Source organism: Rhinatrema bivittatum, chromosome 15 (assembly GCF_901001135.1).
Source record: "Rhinatrema bivittatum chromosome 15, aRhiBiv1.1, whole genome shotgun sequence".
Taxonomy (NCBI): Eukaryota; Metazoa; Chordata; class Amphibia; order Gymnophiona; family Rhinatrematidae; genus Rhinatrema; species Rhinatrema bivittatum.
This window is the reverse complement of record NC_042629.1, coordinates 45,460,164-45,486,143: the sequence shown is the minus strand read 5'-3', so window position 1 is coordinate 45,486,143 and position 25,980 is coordinate 45,460,164. Positions and strand designations below refer to the sequence as shown.

General features: G+C 41.8%; 1 protein-coding gene across 2 annotated transcripts; it reads right to left on the bottom strand.

Annotated features, from left to right (window-relative positions):
* Positions 1-1,738: 1,738 nt before the first annotated feature.
* On the bottom strand, positions 1,739-23,472 carry FBXO40 (F-box protein 40). Of its 2 annotated transcripts, none has more exons than XM_029579024.1 (4): positions 23,326-23,472; positions 18,111-18,142; positions 15,063-16,973; positions 1,739-2,216 (listed from the first exon to the last, which is right to left on the bottom strand). In XM_029579024.1, exons 2-4 carry the CDS (start codon positions 18,111-18,113, stop codon positions 2,016-2,018), a joined length of 2,115 nt encoding a protein of 704 aa, XP_029434884.1. In that variant the 5' UTR covers positions 18,114-18,142; positions 23,326-23,472; the 3' UTR covers positions 1,739-2,015. The 2 variants fall into 2 exon arrangements, with proteins under 2 accessions (XP_029434884.1, XP_029434885.1); XM_029579025.1 differs by having other exon boundaries at positions 18,111-18,138; positions 23,326-23,455.
* Between the last annotated feature and the right edge of the window lie 2,508 nt (positions 23,473-25,980).

Here is a 25,980-nt window from a genome sequence, read left to right as displayed (position 1 = left end):
GGGTCCTTTAAATCCCTGAGCATCAGTGTGCCTGTACGCCTTAGAGCTACCAGCATCCTGCCAAGCCAGTGGGGGATAGTGTCACGCAGCTGCATCGGGGAAGGTGTCAGTGGTAACCTGCCATGCCAGGAGGGAGTGCAGCCAACCTGACCATGAAGGTAAAGGTGGCGATTCACGGGGGCAGCCTGCGGACTGCCAAATGCAACAACCACCTTTACAGAGAGGGTGGCGGATACGTTCCAGGCATCCACCACCCTCTCTGTAAAAAAATATTTCCTAAGATTACTCTTGAGTCTACCCCTTTTCACCCTCATCCCATGATCCTTCGTTCTAGAGCCTTTCAGCTGAAAGAGAATTTGTGTCCTGTACATGAAAACCTTTGAGACATTTAAATGTCTCTATCATATCTCCCTTTTCCTCTAGCGAATACATGTTTAGATCTTCAAGTCTATCCCCATATGCTTTCAGAACGAAGACCACTGATCATTTTAGTAGCCACCTTGATCATCAGCAAAAATTCTGTATATTTTATTTCTCTGGAAATCTGGGAGCCATTAAATTCTTCCATTCTCTACAAATCAATGTTGATATTAAACTGTAAGCTCTCTCACATCCCCCCAAGCACCCTCACACATGCTCTCACCCTCTCCCCCAGGCTCACAGTCTCTCACACACACACACTCACTCTCACTGGGGCCTTCATCTTTGCCACGAGCGGAACATGATCTGCTCACAGCAGGCTGGGGGTTTTCATCTTCACCGCAAGTGGGACGTGCTCTGCTCACGCCATGCTGGGGTCTCCTCCATTTTCAGTGCTGAATTCTGCACAGAAAATAGCAGATGAAGGAGACCCTGGCTACGCGGGGGGGGAGGGGGGGGATTTTGCACAAGTCCTTTGTTTTGGCAGCAGGGTAAGGCGGCTGCTAGAGGAATTGGGGGGGGCAGTATTTGCTGCTTCTAGAGTTTGCCACCTGAAGCGGCCTCCTCACCCTGCCTCATTATAAAACCGCCCCGGACAACTACAGCTGCACATACTCAGTATGGCATGTTTGAAAGTTCTAGATTTTTTGAGCTCAAAGTTCTGTGCCAGGCTCCATCCAATTATATCACCCATGTGTAAGGACTACCATCATGCTTGTCCTCTGAGAAATACCACTACTGCTGATCAGTTTTATAACATTACCTGGATTAGAGACTGGGGAAGTGTTTGATGGACAGTACCTTACAATCACAAATGATGCCCCTTAATGCTCCCTTAATCCCTTTTCTCATGCTAGGTTGCTGAAACAGGTTCTGATCGGCATATGAAACTCAGAGAGATGTATTTTGCAGTACTGCTGGCATCTAAAGCTTGTTTTTTTGATCCAACATTTTCTTTCTGCTTCCTTGCACTTTCAACTTTCGTGAATGCTGCTGGAGTATGGATTTTGTTTATTGTCAGAAGCTTCTGAAAAACTTAGGGGTATTCTTACCTATCTGTGCCTGTTAGTGTGTTTAGTTTTATTTGGTATAATAAAATTGGAACCTGGGAATGGATCAGGATATTCACTATGGTTAGCCTTGCAGCAGATTAAGAAGGGATGTGAGGATGAGCAAGGATATTTGCCAGGGTCCTCCCAAACTTAGAGCTGATCTACGGCTACAGCTGTGCTGTCCATGCTGCCATAGCAATGTTTCAATATGGTCCTCAATCAATCAGCTTTGTAAACTCAGTCTCAAATAATAGATTAACACCTTGTAAACACTGCAGCTTCCTTCTCCTCATTTAATAGAGTATGAAAACCAGAAACTCACACACTTTATAATGCAACTTATAAGTGTACCAATGGTGCAGAACTGTGATACCATACCATGTACTATTTAAGGCTGGCCAGATACTACAGGAGAAAGTCGAAGTTCAGATCAAGCACTAAAGCTCATTTCTTGTTCATGAATGATCATCTACTGGCCATCTTGCCAAGCCACCTCCGGTACATTTTCAGTATGGATGGGAGATGTTATCGAACACGTCTTCCTCAAAGTCTATGTCTGAAGGAGAGCAGGCTTTCCTTTTCTTGCTCCTGCTCACATGGCCCACACATACTAATCAATGGAACAGGATCCTGCCTACATTCCACAGCATAGAATGGGCATGTTTTCAGATGTTCAGATATGGATGGGATGTCTTTAAATCGCCAGGTGTGAACTGTGGCGAAAAGGCTACTGAACTGCCAGACCTGGAAGAGAAATGAAAAAAAGGGAAACCTTAAAAAGGCAGCACATTAGCCAACTTATTAATCAGACAAGAAATGAGTTGCATTTGTAAACATTTTTAACCCTTCTGGATGTCTAAAGAAAAGGTTTTCCCCTCAAGGTCACCAGAAGAGGTCAGTAGTGTGCACAAGTCATTACTATTTGAAAACAGTTTGGTGGCCTATGTGAAATGAATTGTGTTCTCAGTTCCATTCTCCACATTACTAAAACTGCCATCACAGTTAGGCACTAAGTGGCACTGCTATGGGTAGTAGCAACTGGCTGACCAAAAACTGCAATGGCATGAATTATTCTCTCATCCCTTGAGGTGGCCCTGCCAGAGCAGGGCTGAGGCACATTGGCAGGACAGCACTGAGAATTTTAACACTTTTGCTGCCCATACAGAACCTGTCCTGTAGATATATGGAAGACTTTGTTTCCACTGCTGGCAATCTAGCACTTTTTCTTATAAGCATTACAAACAAAAGGAAAGAAAACTTCAAAGGAATTTTAAAGAGGCAGTTCCTCTTGTCTGATTCAAAAGGATACCAAGTTAGAATGCTCCCCTGCAGATCAAGTATAATGCTGTAAACCTTCTAAACAAGTTCACGGGTTTTAATCATTATGCAAGAAAGAAGGGATAATTTTTGCTTCAAGATTCTTCAATACAAACAGATCAGAAGTTGTCCCATATTTCCTTCTGAGAACTTTATAATGTTCTAACATATTCCCACAAGCCTCTTTTTCCCATCATATTTCCAGCTTTTGCAAATATTTCAAATCTTCCATATGTCTATATATTATGAAAAGGGTAAGCTATAATTATGTCCACAAACTTGAAGGACGATTGATGCAAGAGAAAGCAAAGTTGCTTACCTGTAATGGTTCTTCTCTGTGGACAGGAAAACAGATCATGTACAGGAAAGTAGGCAACATTATACAGAGCCGACATGGAATGTGCTCTCTCAGAGCTCATGCACATTTCTGCACAGCGCTGCTGCGCAAGTCTCCTTAGTCATTTCACTGGTTAAGCTTCAATTCTGAGGAGGAGGGACTGATTTGTCCTGCTATATACAAAGAACACCTGTTATAGGTAAGCAAGTTTGTTTTCTCCATTGACAACCAGTAGCAAATTTAAAGGATGAAAGGGAATTGTCTACAGAATCAGAAATTATAACTGGTGGTTCCTTAGATAATGGTTTCTCTTTGGAAGAAATTGAACTGAATTTTTTTTCATGTAATTATGCAGCAATTTGATATTGCAAGATTGTGATTGAAGCTCAGTTGAAAGTCTAGGACAGGCACCATGATTGCTGGAGGCAGAGGAGTGGATGGGGCCTTTTTCATATGGTTGTGAACAAACTTCAACCATAATTTCTGCATGAAAGGATGGAAGACAGAAGCAGCAGGCTGGAGCATCCCTGAAGATGCATCAGACTCTGGTATCAAAATCAGTGGTGTATGTGTTTTAATGATGGCCTTGGAAATGGACTCACTGCATTGGTCCTGCAGTCAATGGGTGTTGACGATCTCAAAAACACTCTGTGCTGATTTTGCAGTGCTGAAGTGGATGGTACCATCATCTGCACCAATGGGATTTTTGGCACAGTGCTTGTTAGCAGGTGACGGTACTGAGGGAACCCTCTTCCTGTCCCTTTTACATTCGGATTCACATTTTCTGTGCTTCAGTGACTCTGACCTTTTCTTTTTCAGAACTGGTTTGCTTTCCTAATCCAATGGGGAGGAGAACTGATACTGAAGTCTGAGCTCTGAACAAGTGTGCTCTAGGGGACATTCTTCCACATGTTCAGCATTTGGACATATAGAAACATAGAAATGACAGCAGAAGGACCAATGGTCCATCCAGTCTGCTCAGCAAGCTTATGGTAGTATTTACTGCACTGTACAGGTTACCCCCATGCTTATCATTTTCCCAGGCTGTAAACGTCAGGGCTCTCATTGGTTGCTGTTTGAATTCAATGCCCCGTTATCCTTTGCCATTGAAGCAGAGAGCCATGATGGAGATGCCTCAACAATATGAAGGCTTATTGGTTTTAGGAGGTAACCACTGCACAAGCAAGTTATCCCCATTCATTCTTTTTTTAATTTCCATCTTCTAGACTTTAGGGATCCTCAGTGTTTATCCCATGTCCCTTTGATTTCTTTCACTGTATTAGTTTTCACCACCTCCTCCGGAAGGGATTTCCAGGCATCCACCAGCCTCTCCATAAAGAAATATTTTCTGACATTTGTTCTGATTCATCCTCCCTGGAGTTTCGTTTTGTGACCCCTAGTTCTACTGATTTCTTTCCAATGGAAAGGGTTTGTCAAATGTGTATCATTAAAACCTTTCAGGTATCTGAAGATCTATGTTATATCTCCTCCTGCACCTCCTCTCTTCCAGGATATACATATATTCAGCCTCTTCTCATAGGTCTTCTCATACAGATCCCACACCATTTTTGTCACTTTTCTCTGGACTGCCTCCATCCTGTCTTTGTCTCTTTTAAGATATAGACTCCAGACCTGAACACTACTCCAAGTGAGACCTCACCAAGGACAAGGGCCTTATCACCTTTTTTTTCTTACTGGTTATTCCTCTCTCTTTGCAGCCCAGCATTCTTCTGGTTTTAGCTATTGCCTTGTCACATTGCTTCTCGATCTTCAGACACTATTACCCCAAGATCCCTCTCTTGATCCGTGCACATCAGTCTTTCACACCCCATTACATATAGCTCTTTTGGATTACTGCACCCCAGATGCATGACTCTGCATGTCTTGACATTGAATCCCAGCTGCCAAATCTTCAACCACTCTTCTCCAGCTTTCTTAAATCTCTTTTCATTCTCTGTATTCCTTCAGGCATGTCCACTGTATTGCAGATCTTAGAATCATCTGCAAATAGACAAACTTTACCTTCTATCCTTTCTGCAATGTCGCTGACAAAGATATTGAACAGAACGGTCCCAAAATTGAACCCTGTGGCACTCCATGTAACATTTTTTTCTTTAGAGTAGATTCCATTTACCACTACACTCTGTCTCCTGTCAGTCAACCAGTTTGTAATCCACACCACCATGTTGGCGCTCACTCCCAAGCTTCTCATTTTATTCACAAGCCTCCTATGAGGGCCCCAGGTAATGCAGACAGAAGACATGGATATCTAGGCTAGACATTTTGTGCCTGCATTTGGCTCTCAATTTAAAGAGCTTCTTTACCCGATCTTGATGCTTTTTCCAATATGGGGAGACCATGGAAAAACAATTTTTTTAAAAGAGACTCTAAAAAATGAAAAAGGAAATACTTAAAAAAAAAAAAAACAACCCCAAAAAAAAAAAACCTAAAAGAATAAGAATTCAAAAAAACAATCACAGTGGCAACCAAGAGAGCAAAACATCCTTTCACCTCAGCAGAAGAAAGATGACTAAGGAGAATCAAGTTGCAATGGCTGCACAGGAACACCTGCACTTGCTCAGAAAGAGCACGTTCCACATTTGCGCTGCATGCTCATGTCACCTACTTGTGGCTGAATTTGCTTCTGTTTGCCCATGGGAAAAATATGCATATATGTGTCTGTACACCTGCATGCTCACACACAGGTTTACGTGCATTAATATTTTGGAGCTGACATATTGGAGCAGAACTGCTGAGTTGGATTTAGCACAACAAAGCCAGGTAAGCAGAAGATCCAGGAGACATTGCCCAGGAGTCTGTTGTACCAGCAGGTATGCCCCTATAGCCTTCCTTATACTCTATCACCAATCAGAGCACGCCCTTTGCTTAACAAATGGGATCTTCCCAGAGTATAAATGGTCCCCGGAATTTCCTTGTTTCTGTAGCTGCCGAAACAAGTCTGCAGCTTCCCTCTGCCATCTAGGGTCACCAGTTCAAGCCCTATCAATTCTAAACTCATACCTCACACCCTCTCCTACTGGCTCCTCTGGGCCTGTTTTATCTCAATGTTATTGGTGAATGAGTCTTGAGTAGATCAATATGCTAGCTTCTTTTACTAACTCCCAATAGTGTTCTTCTGGATTATAACCCTTCTAATCTACCTGATAAAACAGTAGCCCTCCAATCCCAGAATCTGACAATGAATTCTTGTTCTCTCTTCACCAATATTAGCTGTGGAGGAAGTGTCAGTCAGTGTGTGGTAATGGGTTCTCTCTTTATGGCTTTAACAGGATAACATGGGGCATGGCGATAATGTCAACCTGACAACACCCTCCTCTCTCTCACTCCCTAGGGCCCATGGGGTTTCCTTATAAAATCTGCAATTAAATGCTGCAAAATATTAAAAATCACATCATGATCATCCAGTAAGCCATTGAGGACTTGTGCACTGTTTGTGAAACTACAATGGCAGGACACTTTAAAAGAAAGGGGTTGGAGAAAGTTGTCGGTGGTGAGGATATGACAATGTCAGAATGCCCAGTGGCAGAAGGCTTCTCGGAAGTGACAATAAAAGATCTTACTTGCGCTGGTGGTGCTAGCAGATCAGCTCCAGAGAATTCAATCTTCTGTGGATTAGCTTTGGGACAAGGTAGAAGCTTATGCCTTGGCGATGAGTGGGGTACAGAATAAATTATTAGAGCATAAGGAGCACATGGACACCATTGAATCTGTGTCGGTGGAGATCCGGCTTAAACGTAAATCCCTCGAGGATAAGCTAGAGGATCTAGAAAACCTTAGTAGAGGAAACAATTTACAAATTGTAGGGGTCCCTGAGTCTGTGCATGGAGAAGAGCTTATGCAGCTCTGTGGGAAATGAATCCTGAAGCAGCTGAGCACAATGGAGAGGCCGATTTTAGTTGAGCAAACTCATAGGCTGGGTGCAGGGGGCCCGGATCAATGGCAGCCTCGGCAAATTATTGTTAGATACTTGAACCGTACAGGCACAACTAAAATCCTGATGGCTAAGAAAGTTTGTCTACTAAGGAGGCTAAGCTGTTGATCTTCCCGGATTTTTCGAGCAAGGTCCAGGCCGCCCACAAAGAGTTCACTCCTTATTGTACGCAGCTTTACCATCACAGAGTAAAATTCTCTCTACAATTCCCTGCAAGATTGAGTGTTCCATAATGGTGAGTTTCAATTGCTCTCCACCATACAGGAAGCCAAAGAATTTTTGGACAAGCTACCATGAATCGCTACATTAACAGTTCTGAAGATTAGAGTACGCTATCACAGTACAGTGCTAATTTGTGCTTTGGTTTTTGCTGAGCCGTCGTGAGTTCTTGCGGCTGAAGCTACTCAGTCTGCCATGTGTCTACGCTGTGCAGTGCCATTATGTGCCTTTTAGTGCAGAGGGGGCCTCTGAGGGTACTATGACCTAATGGAACTGGATAGCTCTGTGCCTGTGATGGTTAGTCTCTGCACTCCAAGCAATGATACAGATTTTATTTTTTTTAACACAGTGTCAGTAAGCTCGAAATTTGAGTGTTCCTTATAATATTCTGCTGCCTGGGACTAACATGTTTAATGTGGATGACCTTTTTGCTGCGCCATTAGACTTTGATTTAAGGTTGCATTGCCTTCACCCTCCACAAAATAAGCGATGATGGCAGCATAATTATAATAATTATTTTGCTCTCAAAATTATATTCTTTAGTTTGCAATACTAGTTGTGCATGTTAGAGGACTCAAAGGGTGAGTCTAAGTGTTTTTTGTTTTTTTTAAGAATAAGTGGGATTTCTGATGTGATCCCTGTTTGCTCGGGGAGACCTTGGGTGGAAGTGAATATCTTCCTGCTGGTGAAGAAAGCAGAGTCAACCAGTTCGCCAGGCAAACAGGGGAGTCTTTCCCAGCTGAGGGATCGAGAGTTATTTTTTGGTTCTAAGGGCTTGATGGGAGGAAGGGGGAGATGCATGTGGATGGGTTTTGTGTGGATGTATTGGTATGTATGATTGATGAGAATGAGCACAATTTGAGTCATGTACTCAGAGGGCTGCTCCGTTCATGGGATCTTTTTGGGTGGGGGAAGGATCTAGACTGGGGGTGTCCTCTTATTATACAATACTTCTAAAGTACTACTAAAAAAAAAGTGTCATATGTTTAACATTACTTTTTCTTCTAATAATATATAACCAACTGAACTTCAAAAGTTTCATCAGCAACACCGTGAAAGAATGCTTCTTCAAACTCCAAGTTTTAAAAAGACATAGACCCCTACTCCACTCCCATGACTTCAGATCAGTTTTGCAAGTAATCATATTTTCAAAGATTGATTACTGCAATTCACTTTTACTAGGTCTCCCAGCCATTTCTCTAAAACCGCTCCAAATGCTACAAAATGCCACAGCTAGGATTCTAACTAAATCAAACAAAAGGGACCACATAACACCAATATTAAAAAATCTCCACTGGCTCCCTATCAAGTCTAGAATCCTCTTCAAAACTTTTTTAATCATCCACAAAGCTATCCACAACACCTCCCCTCTTGACCTCAGGATCCCATTGCAGCTGCATTCCACCTTCCATCCTATGAGATCTGCACAAAGAGGCTCTCTAAAAGCCCCCCCAATCAAAACATCTTTAAGCAAAAGAGCCTTCTCCACAGCGGGCCCTAACCAATGGAACTCTCTCCCTTCAGACCTTAGGCTCGAACAATGCCCAATCACCTTCAAAAAAAGACTCAAGACCTGGCTGTTCAACCAAGCCTTCGACTGAGTTTGATTCTACTCACCTCATCCCACTCAGGACAAATCATTATGTTTCCCACCGCACAATAATTCTTGATTCAGTAGCAATTTATCACTTGTCATCTCTTGCTCACCAGGTTTTTGCGTACAAGTTTTAATCCTAGTCAATTGTATCTTATTTGTTATTTAAAATGAGTTGTATCCCAGTTCTTCTTTCCTTGTTCTTTGTAAGACAATATTAAGTCATTTTCAATGTTGAATGTAAACCGAAGTGATTAGTAACCTTGTTACCTGAACCTCAGTATATAAAAGTGTTAAATAAATAAAATAAATAAATAAATAATATTGTTGGTTTGCACTCCCCCATCAAGAGGAAAAAGCTTCTCAAGGATCTGCATGGGGAGAATGAAGCCTTTCTTCAGGAAACCCACCTGGAGGATGGTGATCAAAAATTGCAATGGACATGGGTTGGCCACTATTTTTACTCCTCCTTTAATTCTCGTCAATGTGGCGTGGCCATTCTGATTAACATTAAAAATGTTTTTGAGAAGAAATGGTTCTCAGACTCTAATGACCGGTTTGTCATAGTAGTGGGGATTTTGCAGGGGATTAAGGTGGTGTTGATTAATGTATATGTACCTAATGCTTATTCTCATAGCTTTTTCTCTGCTCTGGTTGCTAAAGTGTCATCTTGGGATGGATATGCTGTTATCATGGGTGGTGACTTCAATGTAGTTGATAATCCTTTGGTGGACTGCAAACCATCTAAGACTCCTAAGAAAAACCAATTTGACTTGAGGTTGGGATTTGTGTCTCAGGAGTTACAGGTAATTGACTCCTGGAGAACTCTGCATTTAGATCAGGAGTACACATTTTTCTTCCATGTGCACAATGTATATTCACACTTAGATTATATTCTCATCACTGAATCACTATTTAATAAATTGGTAGAATTAATGATGTGCCTTATTCTGATCATGCAATGTGGTTAATATGCTTGCTTTGATGCCTGGATCTACAGGTCAGTTTTGGTGGGCCATGACGCCTTACCTCTATGATGATAAATGATTTGCAACCTTCCTAAAAGATAAGTGGAAGGAATATGTAGAATTAAATTTGAGTCCAGAAATTAATTCTGTTATCTTCTGGAATCCAGCTAAGGCTGTCATGAGAGGCCATATTATAGCTTATCAAGCACCACAAAGAGGGATAGGAATGAAAACATTTTGGTCCTCATGAAAAAGATAATGGCAATGAGATGGGGATCTTGGGCAGACATCTAAGGTGCGGTTGGTAGTGGCTCGTAAAGATCTTAATGCCTTGTTGGACCTCAAAGTGCAACAAAATATATCTCAAATACAAACTTCATCAATGGGGTAACAAATCTGGGAAACTGTTAGCTAGATTAGTGAATTAAAATTCCTATTCTAGGGGGCTTATTCCACATATCCAATATGAATCACAGAACCTTGTATCCACCCCTATGATTACTAAGGCCTTTGAATCATATTATAAATCTTTGTACACTGCAGGATCTAGTAATGATCTGGTGCAGCGGGATTTTTTTCAGGGCTTAGGGTTATCTGGGCTGGGTGAGCAGGCCAGGGGCTTAGTGGAGTTGCCTGCATGGAAGCAGAGATCCGTTCAGTCATTACACAGTTGAAACTACTTAAAGCCCCAGGACGTGATGGCCTAGATTCAGAATTTTATAAGTTACTGGGAGATGATACACTTATTCCCCTTGAAAAATATTTTTCATGAAGCAAGAGAGGGGAGAATTTGCTGTGGGGCATAATCTTGCCACAAACGTTTTATTGCCCAAGCCAAGTAGAGATCATACTCTTCCCCAATCATACAGGCCCATCTCCCTTCTCAAATCATAAAAATTTTAGCAGGGGAGGTGGTTTCCCAGGATCAGACTGGATTTTTCAAAGGTAGGCTTTCTAATCCTCATGTATTGAAAGCACTGCTAGCAGTGCATACTTCTACAGGCAACAATAAGACTGGAATTCTCATCAGCTTAGATGCTGAAAATGAGTTTGACCCTGAGGAATGGTCTTATGGGCACTTGAGAAATTTAATTTCGGGGAAATGTTTTTGTAGTGGGTTAAATTATTATATAACCATCCTCCGGCACAACTGATAGTGAATGGGACCCTTTATAGGGGTGCTAGACAAGGGTATCCCTTATTCCTTTTATTGTTCATTCTTGCCTTGGAGCCTCTAGCTGCCAAACCTTCGCTCATTCCAGGGAATACGAATTAAGAATAAAAAGATTAATCTAAGCTTAGTTGCGGATGATATGCTTTTTGAGGGAAATCCCGGTGATAGTTTTGGGGATATTATTGGGGTGATAAACGATTTTGGGGTTTTCTCGGGGTTTCAGATTAATTATGGGAAATCTATGGCTTTTCCCTTATCTACTAACTTGACAGGCCGATTCAGTAAAAGTCGCAGGAGAGCGGGCGATTCAGGGGGGAAGAAGATGCAAAGGAGGGCCCACGGTAAAAAGAGGTGCTAGGGACACTAGCGCGTCCCTAGTGCCTACTTTTTGACAGGAGCGGCGGCTGTCAGCGGGTTTGACAGCCAATGCTCAATTTTTCCGGCGTCTGTTCTCGAGCCCGCTGACAGCCATGGGTTTGGAAAACGGATGCTGGCTAAATTGAGGGTCCGTCTTCCGACCCGCAAACAGATTATTACTTTTTTTTTTTTAAATTTTTTTTTTACTTTTGGGGCCTCCAACTTAATATCGCTATGATATTAAGTCAGAGGGTGTACAGAAAAGCAGTTTTTACTGCTTTTCTGTACACTTTCCCAGTGCCAGCCGAAATCTGAAAGTAAAATGTGCGGCTTGGCTGCACATTTTACTTTCTGTATCGCGTGGGAATAACTATTAGGGACATCAACATGCATTTGCATGTTGCGGGCGCTATTAGTTTCGGGGGGGGGAGGGGGGTTGGCCGCGCATTTTCGACACGCTATTACCCCTTACTGTATAAGGGGTAAAGCTAGCGCATCAAACACGCGTCCAAACCCGGGCTAACAGTGCACTCCACCGGCCTGATAGTTATTTAGAGGGTCCCTTTCTACTGGCATGGGCTCGGAATCACTTTAGCTACCTAGTTATTCAAGTGGCCCACACGGTCGAGGAACTTTATGAACATAATATTGTAGCCAGTTTACACAAAATCAAGGATCTGATGTGCTGTTGGAAGGCTCTCCCTCTCTCTGTGATGGGCAGATGTGCTCTGGTCAAATGGTGATTCTCCCTAAGATTATTTATCCTCTGCAAATGCTTCCCTTATGACTTAAGATGAAGAGTATTAAGCTACTCCGCTCATTAATTAGTATCTTTGTATGGCATAAGAGAAGAGCGCGGGTGAGTTTTGACATCTTAAGACTAGATAGGAAACATGGTGGAGCAATTCTGCCCGATTTAAGAATTTATAATGTGGAATACCTTCTTTGCTATATTCAGGAATGGGCCTCCAACCACCCTAAATTCGATGTAGAAGGGTTGATGACAGATTGATTGGTGAATAAGGAAAGTCCAATCTATTACAATCTGAGATCAAATAAATTATCCCCACTAAAAGTTTCAGCATTTTGGCTTACGGTGATAAGATAGACCCCCTTCCACCAAACCCAGGCCTATCAGCCATAGCCCTGCAGCTTCTCTCTTTTTGACTTTGATTGGGAATTTGGACTTTTTACCTGGCTTGGGCAATTCAATTTTTCAGGGGTGGTCCAAGGTGGTCTTTACAATTTGGCTCACCTGGTTGATTTAGAATCTTCATGTCTGTACTCATTTGAGCAATTGAGGGAGGATTGGGATATTTCAAGAATACACGTTTTTGCATATTTGCAAGCCCATTATTACTGTTTGAGTGTACACGTAGGTAATATTGCTTATATTGTGCTGACTGATGAAGGGAGCTTTTTGGAAACACCTGCTAAGTTTAACAAAATTGCCATATGGTGCGATTAGCAATGCTATGGAGTGAAGATCTGGGAGTTACAATTTCAGAAGAGCTAATACTTCAGGCCTTTGCACTGCTGTACCAACATTATCTCTAGGCTGACATGAGGGGGATCCAATTTAAAATCCTTCATGGAACTTATATATCTAGGGTGCTGGAAGCGAAAATGGAACTGTGGGATTCCGACATTTGCTTGAAATGTAAGGTACTTCTTGGTAGTTTTTCTTACATATTTATGCGGTGCCAAAAACTACACGTTTTTTGGAACAAAATTATTGTGTTTCTTGAACAGATCTTGGGCTGTGAACTTCCGTGGTCTGGGATATCCGCATAAGTGTGTTTACTTTGCTCCAGGACGGGAGGAAATTTGTTTCTGTGGCCTTCCTCCTGGCAAAAAAATCTGTTCTGCTGTGTTGGCAGTTAGAGGAGGCCTCGTTGTTTGCTCAACGGAAAAATCTAATGCAACAGAATGTGTAGTTGGAAATGATACAGAAAAGGGAAGTCACCGCTCAAAGGTCATTCCTCTATACGAGAGGTTACTACGATCTGTGGTCTAAGGTACTGTTTGCTACCTAAGGAACAAAAAAAGGGGGGTAATATTTTCTTTAAACCCTTGAGATTGTTTCAGTAAATTTGGGCAGTGCTCTTGCTTATCATGTGTGTGCAAATGGTGTGTGGGTGTGAATGTATATGGCTGTGTATGCATGTTAGAGGGGTCCTTAGTTGTTCTATAAGGGAAAAGTTAATGAGTCAATACTGTGTTGTTTTGAAGCTAATGTAAATTACTTTGCTATCATGGTTGTTTAAAGCTGTTCTGTATAACAACTCAAAGAAAAAAAAATCAGGACCATATGTAAAACTGGGTGAATCCAGATGCTTGCTGGCAGTTGTACCCTAAAGGTCACTGGATTTCTCTGTTTCTGGATGGTGAACGACTCCATGAATCACTGTTCAAGCTTTGTAGAGGGTCATCTTGTCTGTACAGTATGTGACATTGAAACCCATATTTATCTACCACTGCAAACTGTGGGTGGGGAGGGGGCTCTAGGACTATTGAACATCTGAGTTGTATAAAATTCCCATTTGGAAGTTCCAATTAATTGAACATTAGGTGCACATGGAGCACAGTGTAGAAAACAGACGATTCCCTGTACTGGAGCAACTATCAGTGCCCCGAGGAGATCTTGCACACATGCTTATATAAAAAGAGCAACAGAGGATTTTTCAGTGACAAACTGTTCACCTTTTAGGTTTAAATTGGGACACTGAATGGCAAGTTTTTCTATAATTTTTCAAACCTATTTTTTGGCTAACAAATGGATTATCCAATAGTACATGGACTTTTTTTACTTAGGTAAATTTGATGGACATTGGGGAGACTCACCACTGGTTCCAGTTTTTGTTCATGAACCCATGGTTTGGAAGGTATAATTGACTGGCCATGATGTGAGAAGCTGCTGTAGCATTTATTTTAAGAAAATGTGTACAAGAATAGTTTTTGTACTGGTGAAGAAATTATGTGCTTAGAACACAAAGTATGTTGTTTAAAAGTGTTCTCAATTTGTTAGAAGCAATCTCCAGACATAATATGCAATTTTGCTCCTTACATTTAATGACTGGTGAAAAGTGAGCAACCTTGAAGCAGCTTTTAGCGAAACATGACCCATGTTGGAGTAAGTATCATTTTGGTGTTTCGTTAAAAAAAAAAAAAAAAGGAAGCTAACCTGTTTTGATAAATTTTGCTTAACTAAGGAGCTGCATAATCAAAATATATATTGTGTATATATATTTATTTATATTTATGTGAGTGTTTGTGACATTTTGATTTTGTGCAATGGCATTTTTAAATATTCATTCACACAAGTATTTTATTTCTTTTGGTGCACCATGGTTACAATGACTGTTGGTTTCTCTCGCAAACACTTATGTTGCATGAGATGGTGGGCAGAGCTCTGAAGGTGCATGTTTCACTTCTAATTGTTTAGAATTTTTTTTACATGACCAGCATCTATGGAAAGTTGACTGGTTAGATGTTTACACAGTATCTGAAAATAATTTTCAACCCTAGGATTCTTTTTGGTTTCTGCATAATATTTTTTGTACTATGATTTTTTTGGGAGGAGGATTTTTTTCATACCAGGAAATTCCAATTTTAGTATTGTCCATTTTCACCATTACATTTTCACTTTGTAATACAGACAAATTAGCTTACCTTTTTGCGAGCTCTCCATGATGTGCCCCCATGAGAATATCTTTTCTTCTCCCACTGCAGCATGACCATGCCCCTTTCCTGTAATAAAGTGCTACAGACATCTCTCAGCAGAACAGACACTTGGGACAGCTGTGACAAACTGAAGCAGTCCAAAAATCCAGCAATGTGCTGCAGAATTTCCAGAGGAAGGCTGGTCAGAGTATCCTTGCTGTTCCCTTGATCATTCCTGGAAAGGCTGGGCTTCATGCCTTGGAAAAGCACAGGTGCAAACTGTGGCTTGACAGCAAACGTGTTGAGTTGCTGATTGTAGATGATCTTTGAGTTTTGATCGGAGGGACAGAATCGTCTTTGAACAAAAGTACATCCTAAGTAGGAAAGTGGGCAGCGCTGCTGGAACCAGCCATTTAGACAAGACTGGATATCAGAGTGGACATTCTTGAAGTGGGATGGGAACTCATCCCTTCTAAAGAAGTGGTTACAAATGAAGCTGAAAGTGGAGCTGCTTTTGTTATGCCTTTGTGTAACACTCTCACTCTGGAGATCTAAATAGAGAGCTGGATTCCTGTCAAGCAAAATATCTGCTAGAACTGTGTGTGTAGGAAATGGCTGTAAATCAAAGCTATAGATCTGTGTTCCAATATCAATAAATAGGCCATCAATAGCCTTCTTCTCAGATATTTCATGACCTTTAAATTCTCTTTCCAGTGCACACAACAAGACAGTTTTTATTTCATCTGATTTCGGCAGTTCCTCAAATATTATTTTTAAATCGGAGGTATCTACTGACTTGTCCTCCATTTTGTGTTTGACTATACCTTCTCCAGTTTTTCCTCTCTTGCAACGGTAGCTTGAGGGAATTTTGAACGTGCACACTGTCTTCACTTCTTGTGCCTCAAGGCTACCATAAACAAAGTCTTTTTCCCTGGGTGTGCAAGCAGGCATCTGGCCAAAATGAATCAACATTTTCCCATGATGCACTAGGTACATGTTATAATCTCCCACATCAACTTCCTTTTTCAACCTTTCCAATACTCCTTCTTGCCAAGGCGCAAGCCCTTTCTTTTCCAAGTATTCCTTTGTTTGGGCTTTATTTTGCTCTTCCACAGTTGGAGCTTTTGCCTCTTGATGGCTGCTGCTGCTGCAGGTACTGCTTGTGGTACAAAGTTGTTTGGCTTTGTTTTCATGCTTTTCTTTTTGTCCCAATTTCGATCCAGGCTCTGCACATTTGGATGCTGAATGTTCTTTGCTAAAAATGCGCTCCCATGTTGCATATTTGGCCAGGTCCATGACTTCCTTGTCCTTGGCCAAAGCCTCACGCTCAGATTGACTAAGTTCAGCTTCTTCTTCAACCTCATTCAACTGTGTAACATCTAACCCATCAGCATCTGTCGTCATGTTTCCACCAACAGCACCTTCTAGGTCTTGTGTTCCACTAGGTGGTACAGCATTTCCTCTGCATTCAGATAGTTCTGGAAAGAGCTGAGCCATCTTGAGAGAGCTGAAGAGAATCTTCTGGTCTCTGAGGGCTAAAGCTATGTCCAGAAGTTCTTCGCTGTGTGGCTCGTTCATGACATTCTCATATAAAGTCATTTTGGAATCTATGTTAGGCCAGCGGTTCCATTCCATAGAGCAGCACACCACACTAGCTGGGCAAACCTTCAGGTGTTTTGCAAGCTTGAGCCGAGACATGGAGAAAGGGCACCCAAATGCAGAGTTGAGGCAAGGAACCCACTCTAAGGGGCAGAGCAGTCTGTGCTCCTCTTCTTTGCACAGGTGAAAAGTAGCACCACAGCGGGAGCGACAGTTGATCATTGCACAAGAAATAGCAGGCTGGACTGAAATTTGGCAATACCGATTGAAACATTTTTCACAGTGACTGTGCTGTCCGGGAGGAGATCTCTGTACTCTTCCCTGTTGGAGGGAGAAAAAAAAAAACAAAACAAAAGTTAACACTGGGAGGAGAAATTACTATGAATACATTTTTTTCATTACTACAGCCAAGGTTAAAAAAAATTATTTTTTTTTAATTCACATATCAATTTTTTTCTTCAACTTCTTGTGTTTTGTGGCAGTGTTTTAATCTGTTCTGTCATCTAAATTATGTTAAATTTCTTATTATCACAATATTTATCAGTTTTGCAGACTATTTTCTTTCTTAGTAAGTACCTGTAGTCATCTTTTTAAAGATCTGCAGCCTGTTCAATAAGGCAGATTGGTCCTGGAGAAAAAGATTCTTTACAAGATCTGATAACTTTTACAGGACAGTTAAAAATTATCCAAAAATTGTGATGAACAAGAAGATTCGAGACCACATCATTCCCTTCCACTGTTATACAAAGTGGTATACAAATACCTGTAAATATGATCTTTGTATACCACTAACCCATCTAGTTTTCAGGACAATTAATATATGCAAATGTCACAACCAGACCTTTTGGTGGCACACCAGGACCAGCGTTGGCAATCACACTTACAGCTTTGGAAGCTAAGCTATGCTAAAAAAAAAAGCTAAGCTGCACATAAATCTACATACTAGACCTTGGTGCCAAATTACAAAAAGCAGTTTCATAACTCTAAAGGTTTTACAAGGTAGATTGAGTCTGAATGAGGTAACAAGAGTCTGAAAATCGACACTCGTTTACGAACCTGTTATAGAAGCAGAGACATGCAGATGGAAACACTTGGGGATAAATCTGTTGCTTCATCTGCATGTTTCTGCTGCTGCACCACTGCAATGCGACAGATCATGACAAGGACTCCTAAAAACCCTGACATTCACCAAACTTGGTGTTCTAATTTTCTGTCAGCTAAATAGTTTTGAACATGAGCAATGCTTTTACTTTATGATGTTGGCTTTTATCGGCCAACTTCCAAATGCTGTTGCTACCTCATCTTATAGAAACAAATTGTTCAAAGAAAAGAAAGGCAATTCCCTACCCCGCCTCCCCCCATCGTCATCGCCAAGAAATTTCTTCTATACTAACTGTGTGCACATAGAAAACTTTACTAGTAATCCCAGTAAGACAGTAGCTTTCAAAGCATACTCACCATCGTAGCAGGTTGTCTCTTGTTCTTGCTATCTGAGACAAATATGCAAATGATTATTGAAACCAGCACAAAAATAAAGATTCATGTTTCATTAAATAAGCAGATATCATCAGGAAAAGATAAAATGGCTATTTAAATTTCCAGTTAAATGTGACTTAGGGCCAAATTTACTAAACAGTTTTTCCCATTGACCAAACATAAGAAAAACCCTTTAGTACTGGCTGTTGCATAACCTTTGCCTGCCCAAGAGGGCAGGTTACACATCCTTACAAGTGTAAGGATGTGTAACCTGCCCTCTTGACAGATAAGGGGGTTTGGTTCTGGAGCAGAAGTGTTAAAAGACCCTGACTCTCTTGAGTTAGGGGCTTTTCCAGATTGCAAGGAAAGAGTTGAGTAGACCTGTGATCCTCACCCAAGATCTCAGAATGGAGCAGCCAGGAGTGCAGGGATTTCCCCCTAAAAATCCCCAGAGGCTTGAGAACAGAGGAGAAGTAAAGAGTGTAAAACCGCCTAGAATTTGGAATTTATGACCAGGAAGCCAAACTGTGGCAGAAGGAACTTGTTTTGCTGCACCAGAAGGATTTTTCTTGAGCTAAGCAGGACAATCTTGTGAGTAACTATTTTGCTATTTGAGGAAACTGAAGAAAGGATCAGGCTAGAGGGTGCCAAAGCTGAGGAAAGAGGAGAAACAAAGTAACCAGAACTACTGTGTTGTAAGAAAAAAATGTTACTTAAGGAAAGGAGTTAAGATTTCTGTAATTGTGATTCTGTTTGATTTCTGCATCTGTCTGAACTGTCACTGTCATTATGTTCGATCCTGAAGATTCAGCAGTAAACTATATATTATTTGGAGAACAACTTGAGCCTGGAGAGTGGTTTGTTTATATGGAGTGTTCTCAGCCTGATAGTGGCTCTACCAGGTTATCCTGCCCCCTGCTCATGGCTCCAGAAATCTATTTCCCCCATTTCAGGACAGTAATACAATGCTCCCCCAAGGCTAGGATGGTGAACCCTGATGTACAGAGGGTTACAACAGCTAACGGTGGGCACACCAACTATTAATCATATGTTTAATTCCATTTTGAATGCTGATTACAATGGTACATTGCATGTTTTTATCAGATTGCTTCTGCAATGGGGGAGGCAAAGATTATGCAACACCCGGTACATCTGGCCCATGTGTGGCAATCTAATCTCTCCTCTCTTTTACTGCTTGGCAGGGGTCCCTAATGCATGGCCTCTGGTGTTTGCTCACATTTCTGTCCTGAAAGGGCCGGGAACTGCTGTAGCCAGCTTTAGAGTTGGAGCAGTCTCCACAGCATTCCACAGGCCTGCCCCCCCCCTCCTCAGCACTGCCAGCTCTCGACTAGACTACCAAGCAAAAGCTTAAATCAGGAACTAAATCCCAAATGACATACTTCTATACTTAGTACTCAAAGCTTAAGCACGGAAAAATAAAATCCACAGAAAAACTGAAGTACCCGTGTAAAAGCATTGTAGGATATCTGCTCAGTCCTTATGTTTAGCTGTAAGAGGAACATAATCTCATTTTTATACTAGTCTTGGCTTGCAGCTTTCTCTTTGCTTTAATTCTTCCCGTTCCAGAAGTTGCAGGAAATTACGCCTCAAGCAAAATACATGCCATGCTGTGTTACAACTCTGTAAGCAGTTCTGCAAGGCTTTTTTGGCCCAGGTCATAAATCTGACACAATTTTTCTGGGGGACTTGTGTATATGTGTTTTATTAAAGTACATATGTGAAACTGAAGAGACAGTTTGATTTCCACTCTCACTCCACATCTTGGCCTCTATTCTGCAATTTTCAAAAGGTACCCAAAGATTTACACATACAACTCATTCTGGGTGAAGGTGAATGAAATTCTTTGCCTCCATCACCACCCCTAAGCAAGCCCAAATAACATCTTGCAGCAAGAAAAACACTGAACAGCTCTAGGAACCTATTTACTAAAGATTTTATCTTCTTTTGCGTCTATGGGCAAATGATTAGTAAAGAGTGCTGTAAATACTTGAACATTTTTAAAAATAATTATTTCTTTATTGAATTTTAAATCAAATCTTCCAAGTAATTAACCTTGTTTACTGCAAAAAGACTCTTTTAGTCACAATCAAATTACACGAAAGGTTTACATTAAACAATGCAAAACTAAGGATCTATAATCAAACCACAAATGGGGAGAAATATTATAAAGGAAAAAACAGATTTCACATTGAAAAGCCACTTTTTTTTGGACCTAGAGTAATACATTAAATATTACCACTTTCAATATTAGGGACCTCCTTATTGCTCAGGAAACTATCCAGCTGTGCTACTTCATGAAAAACATATCTGTTGCCTTGATACTTAAGAATACACTTACAAGGAAATTTTAATTGAAATGATCCACCTAATTCTAATTGTTGCATCCGGTCTCAGGCAGCTTCGACTTCTGTGCCTCACCTTTCTCTCTGCTCTCCCAACTAGCCTTGGGAAGATGGCTACCGCCACGTCTGCTTGCCGCTCTCTCCGGCATCCCTGGAAAGGCTATGGCAAGGCTATCCGCCATGTTTCTCCTGAGGGCCTCCTAGGGTGCATGCACGCCATCCACGTCTTTATCCACATCATGGCGGGAACCGCAGGGGCATCCTCCTCGAGTAACATCACACCATCCAGGTATTTAGCCTCCCCTTCGTTTGCTAAACATTCGAGTTAGCAAGGATTGGATTCGCCTCGGTCTAAGCTACTCTGCCGCTTCCGTGTTGCCGCTGGAAGCTCTCTCTGCCCTTTGGGGTATTTCATCTAACCTGGGTACCCGCTCCTCGGGGGCCCTTAGCTTTCTTTCAGGTGCCTATCTGGGATACCAGGTACTCGCTCCTCGAGGGCCTGCTCTCCCTGCCTTGGTGCCTGCAATCCAACTACTTCTGCCTGCTGGTATCTACAACATTACAGCTACTTAGTGAGTAATCTAACCTTTGTCAGTCTGTCTCATCTACATCTCTGCACTGGGAACCTGCATCCGGAACTCCCTATACTATCGTGCGTTGCTAACATCTACCATTGTGAGATGGGTCTCCTCTGCCAAGGGTCCCTGGACTGCTACTACTGGATCACCTCACTACTGCCACCTCTGGTGGTATCATCCAGCTGTATATAATAAAAGACAAATCTCTGTGTTTGCGTGTCTCTAGTGTAACCTAGTACTGTGGCTCCTCACTGGGCTCCTCCCCATGGGAGTGGTCATCACCACAGTACCCAAGAATCCACTCCAACACCTCAAAACCATAACACTAATATCCTCTGCTTCCTATCAAGAAAAGCTTTACGATGTAATTATCTCATAACATCACAGAAAATCAAAACTTTATGACCAAAGAAAGAACACTCTTTTAGATTGAAAAAAAGTTTCAGTATAAGTTGTTTGTCAGTTATTTTATGAAATTCCACTAACAATGTAGTTCTGTCATTAATGACAAAGTCAGAATTTTCTAGAAAACCTGTCAAATCAAATGATTAATTCTGAACATCCTCCAATGACTTTAAGGAAGAAGATAAATAAACAACTTTAACAATAGGAGGAAAGGATTCTTTAGAAAGGCCAAGAATTTCCTGAAAATAATCTTCCTAGCATTTCCATAGGAGGTATAATAGAACATCTAGGAAAATTCAACAATCACAGATTGCATCTTCTAGTAAAATTCTCTAAATTTTCCAACTTTCTAAGAAGAATCAAATTATTATGCATCATATTAGTATTCTGTTCTGAAACAGCAAAATCTTTGTTCCAAAGTATTACATTTCTTAGCTTGATCATGCAACATCTGAGAATGATCCCTAATAGTCACAGACATATTCCCAGCAGAGTTCAGCATGGAGTCTATCCTGGAGGACAGTAACCCACAAAGAATCCAGCATTATTAAAGCTAGCTTAACTGGATGCCTGGAAGGAGTAGAAAAACCTACAGATGGGTTTCCCCTCTCTGAACAAATGAAACAGGATCCCCTTGGGCTGAAACATTGTCCAGCAATCCCATCTGGGTAGGACTGCTAATCCTTGGTGGGTTAGGTCCATCGGGACTAAGAGGTCAGCACCTCTGAAGGAACAGAATCTTCTGGTTCAAGTCATTACCCGAAGCTACCTGACTTGTAAATTGGAAAACTTCCAGTGTGGGCTGAGATGTTGAGGAAGGCTGAGAAGAGCCAGAGGGAAGGACCTAATAGAGCCTTTCCTCTTCTTAACCATTGAGGAAGAATTCGTAAAAATTATGCTGGAGATCAAACTGCAAAAATGCGATAAGGGGCGTGCCTCACTTTAAATCCCAGGGAGATTATGTCACAAGGGGGAGGCTCCCTATTCTGGTGACGTGATGGTAATCAAACGAGTGGGGGGCTTCAGGTAGCAGAATGCCTCTCAGACCGTCTCCAGCACTCTCTCCCAAATACTTGAATGTTTATTTGATTGAGGAATTTTGTAGACCTTGAGCAAGTCACTTAAACTTGCTATGTTTATATTTGGTTGAAAGCAACTCAGGACCGGGACCTTAGGGCCAAGAATGATCTCAAACCATCTTGTGTACTCTGACAACACTATCTGCATTAAGAAGAACAATGCAGTCATTGCAAATAGTACTCATGTCTTTGCAAACATCCATGTCAGAAAAATACAATACAGTGTAAATTAAACATCATGACTTTAACAATGCTACTTTGGAATATAAATCTCATTACAAACAGTACCGAAGGACAGGAAATAGCACAGTAAGTATTGAATTTAATAAAAAAAAATTTAAAAAAAGGAAAGACAGGGAGACTGAATCTCAAAATATTGTCTTTGCTAGAATTTCATACTCCACGATCATCTAATTTCTCTTTAGAACCAAACTGTAAACAGTCTTATTCCTACTCTCTCCCCAGCTCCACATACATTCCTTAATCCTGTAATATTACTTTCAAATTTTTGCAAAACAAAGCTTATATATTTGTTTACATGTTCACTTCTAGGGTAATGCATAAGCCAAGTAACTGACAAAAGCCATTCCTCTAAAGATCTGAATGATTTAAAAAAAAAAAAAAAAAGTTTAAAAGCATTCAAAAAATGGAAAATTCCACGTCAGCATGTTAACAGCTAAGTAGGTTTCAAGATCTAACTTTTACTTTACAAATCCTTTTCATTTTAGGCCAGCACAGCTCAGAGGATCTGTTCTGAATATGAACGCCTTACCTTGGTTAATGCAATCCCTAGGGTTGGACTGAAATTGTTAGTTCTGGTGTTCTTGATCAGGTTTACTTGAAGTGAAGTAGCTGGAAACACTGGCAGGGAAGCATGGGAGGGGGAGGGAGAAGGGGAAAGAAAGGCTGAACAATCTTCCAAATATTTCTGGTGTTAAAAATAAAACTTGCAATGCTGGGCAATGTGATCACATCACTCTGTTTACCGAGCGAAGCCCTTGGACTGAATTAACACTGTCAGTGTGGGAATGGTATTTAACAGAGAAGTGAGAGAGCAAAAAGCCATCCTCTCTCTGGAGTACAGTGAGGACAAAACATACCACGTCAGAATGTAGATTCCCAAATATGACATTGTTGCAGTAGCACATTTAAAATTCAAGTAGTCACCAGCCCCTCCCTTGCCTCCTTTTTATTGTTCTTGCTCCGGGCTTTGCTGGGTTATGCTAGTCTAATGAGGCCCATGTCCTCTTTCTATGGAATAATACTGTCTACAGCCACCTCTAGTGGTGATGGCATGTCTAATCCTCAGCCACACTATGGGCCCGATGCACTAAGACAGGAGTACAAAACCTGTGCGGAATGTTAGCACATTTTCTGTATGCTTCTACAGCAGGGGGAGGAGAGGGAGGAGAAAGGGGAAGTGGAAGATGACAGCCAACACTGGGCCCTGACTTTTACAGTCCGGGGTACTGATAAGCAAACGTTAGAGAAAAAGCATAGAACTACTTCTGCATCCAAGTCCAAAAGCAAAGCACATCAAGCAGCAGTCTGAAGTTTCAAGAAGGCTCATCATCTAGTAAAAATGTTGCCAGCAAATTTGTTATGGATTTGACAGTTGCTTGGTTTTGAGTGTAAGTATTACTACCCTTAACATAAAGCTTGGGTATCCTGCATGGAGCGGCAAGTTACTACCCTTAATGGAAGGCATGGGGGTAACCTGCAGGGAGCGGCAGTTCTTACCCTTCATAGAGATGTGGGGGTAACCTGCACAGAGCGGGTTACGACCCTTCACAGAAGACGTGGGGGTAACCTGCAGGGAGCGGCAGTTCTTACCCTTCACAGAAGACATGGGGGTAACCTGCATGGAGCAGCAGTTACTACCCTTAACAGAAGACGTGGGGGGTAACCTGTGTGGAGCAGCAGTTACTACCCTTAACAGAAGGCATGGGGTTTACCTGCAGGGAGCGGCAGTTCCGACTCTTCACAGAAGACATGGGGGGTAACCTGCATGGAGCAGCAGTTACTACCCTTAACAGAAGACGTGGGGGTAACCTGTGTGGAGCAGCAGTTACTACCCTTAACAGAAGGCATGGGGTTTACCTGCAGGGAGCGGCAGTTCCGACCCTTCACAGAAGAACATGGGTGGTAACCTGCATGGAGCAGCAGGTTACTACCCTTAACAGAAGACGTGGGGGTAACCTGCATGGAGCAGCAGTTACTACCCTTAACAGAAGACGTGGGGGTAACCTGCGTGGAGCAGGTTACGACCATTCACAGAAGACATGGGGGTAACCTGCATGGAGCGGCAATTACTACCATAAGAAACTTATTGGGCAGACTGGATGGACAGTTTGGTCTTATTCTGCCGTCATTACTATGTTACTATGAGTTTTCTCCTGCTGCAAGAAGCTAATAGTATGCAAACACATCATGAGTTAAAAACAACATACAAAGCCAAAAATGCATGCATAGATCATGTTTAATGCTCACAAAGGAGAAATTACTACTTACCTGATAATTTTCTTTCCTTTAAGGAAGGCAGGCTAATCCACACCAGTAGGTTATACGCATCTGCCAGCAGATAAAAACAGAGTAAAAGCTGACATCACGGACATATAGCCCCGCCCCATCAGCTTGACAGTAGTCTCTGGAAAACCAAACTGTGGACAAACTGGTTATACAAGAACATGATTATTAACAGTCAATCAGTCATGTTTTCACCCAATTGGGAACACAGAGCTCAGTCAAAAGCATTAACATGCACTATTATCAGGGGCCGGTCATGTCACTTACAAGTTCTTCAATGAATGAATAGAATAACAGTCTGCATCGCCCACAAGAAGGGACGATCTAAAGGCAGGCTCGTCCCTTCTTGCGGGACGAGCCTGCCCTCCTTAGAGGAAAGCAAATTATCAGGTAAGTAGTAATTTCTCCATTCTCTGTACTCAGGCAGGCTAATCAACACCAGTGGGATGTACCAAAGCTACTCCTGAACAGGGCGGGAAGCTGCCCATGGTACAGTCAACACTGCACGCATGAAGTCTGCGCCCCTTGGAGCCCATTCATCCAAGCAGTAATGCTTGGGAATATGACCTAGGAAGTTCACATTGCTGCTCGGGAAATCTTTCAGGAGAAAATAAAGAACTCTCTACACCTGAGCTCTAGTGGAATGCACGCTAACTTACCTAGAGAAAGAAACCTCAGTATCCGGGCTACAGAATGATGCCTGGAGACAATACCCTTATTCAATAAACATACACATGGTTACTGTGACTCCAACATCACTCTAAGCTTCAACAGCAAGAGGAAATGTGGAAAAAAGGATTTGCCCTCACAAAGACGGGAGTAGCTGGCTTGTTACGGCGGTTACTACCCCAAACCAAATATCCAAATTACTACCTCCACCTTCCTCTATTCCTGATGCCTT

What these genes read in the sequence shown, in the direction of transcription:
- FBXO40 (XM_029579024.1), bottom strand. An exon ending in CATGGAGAGCTCGCAAAAAG is followed by an intron (nt 2,217 to 15,062) that starts GTAAGCTAATTT and finishes TTTCTCTTCCAG; the next exon opens with GTCTGGCAGTTCAGTAGCCT.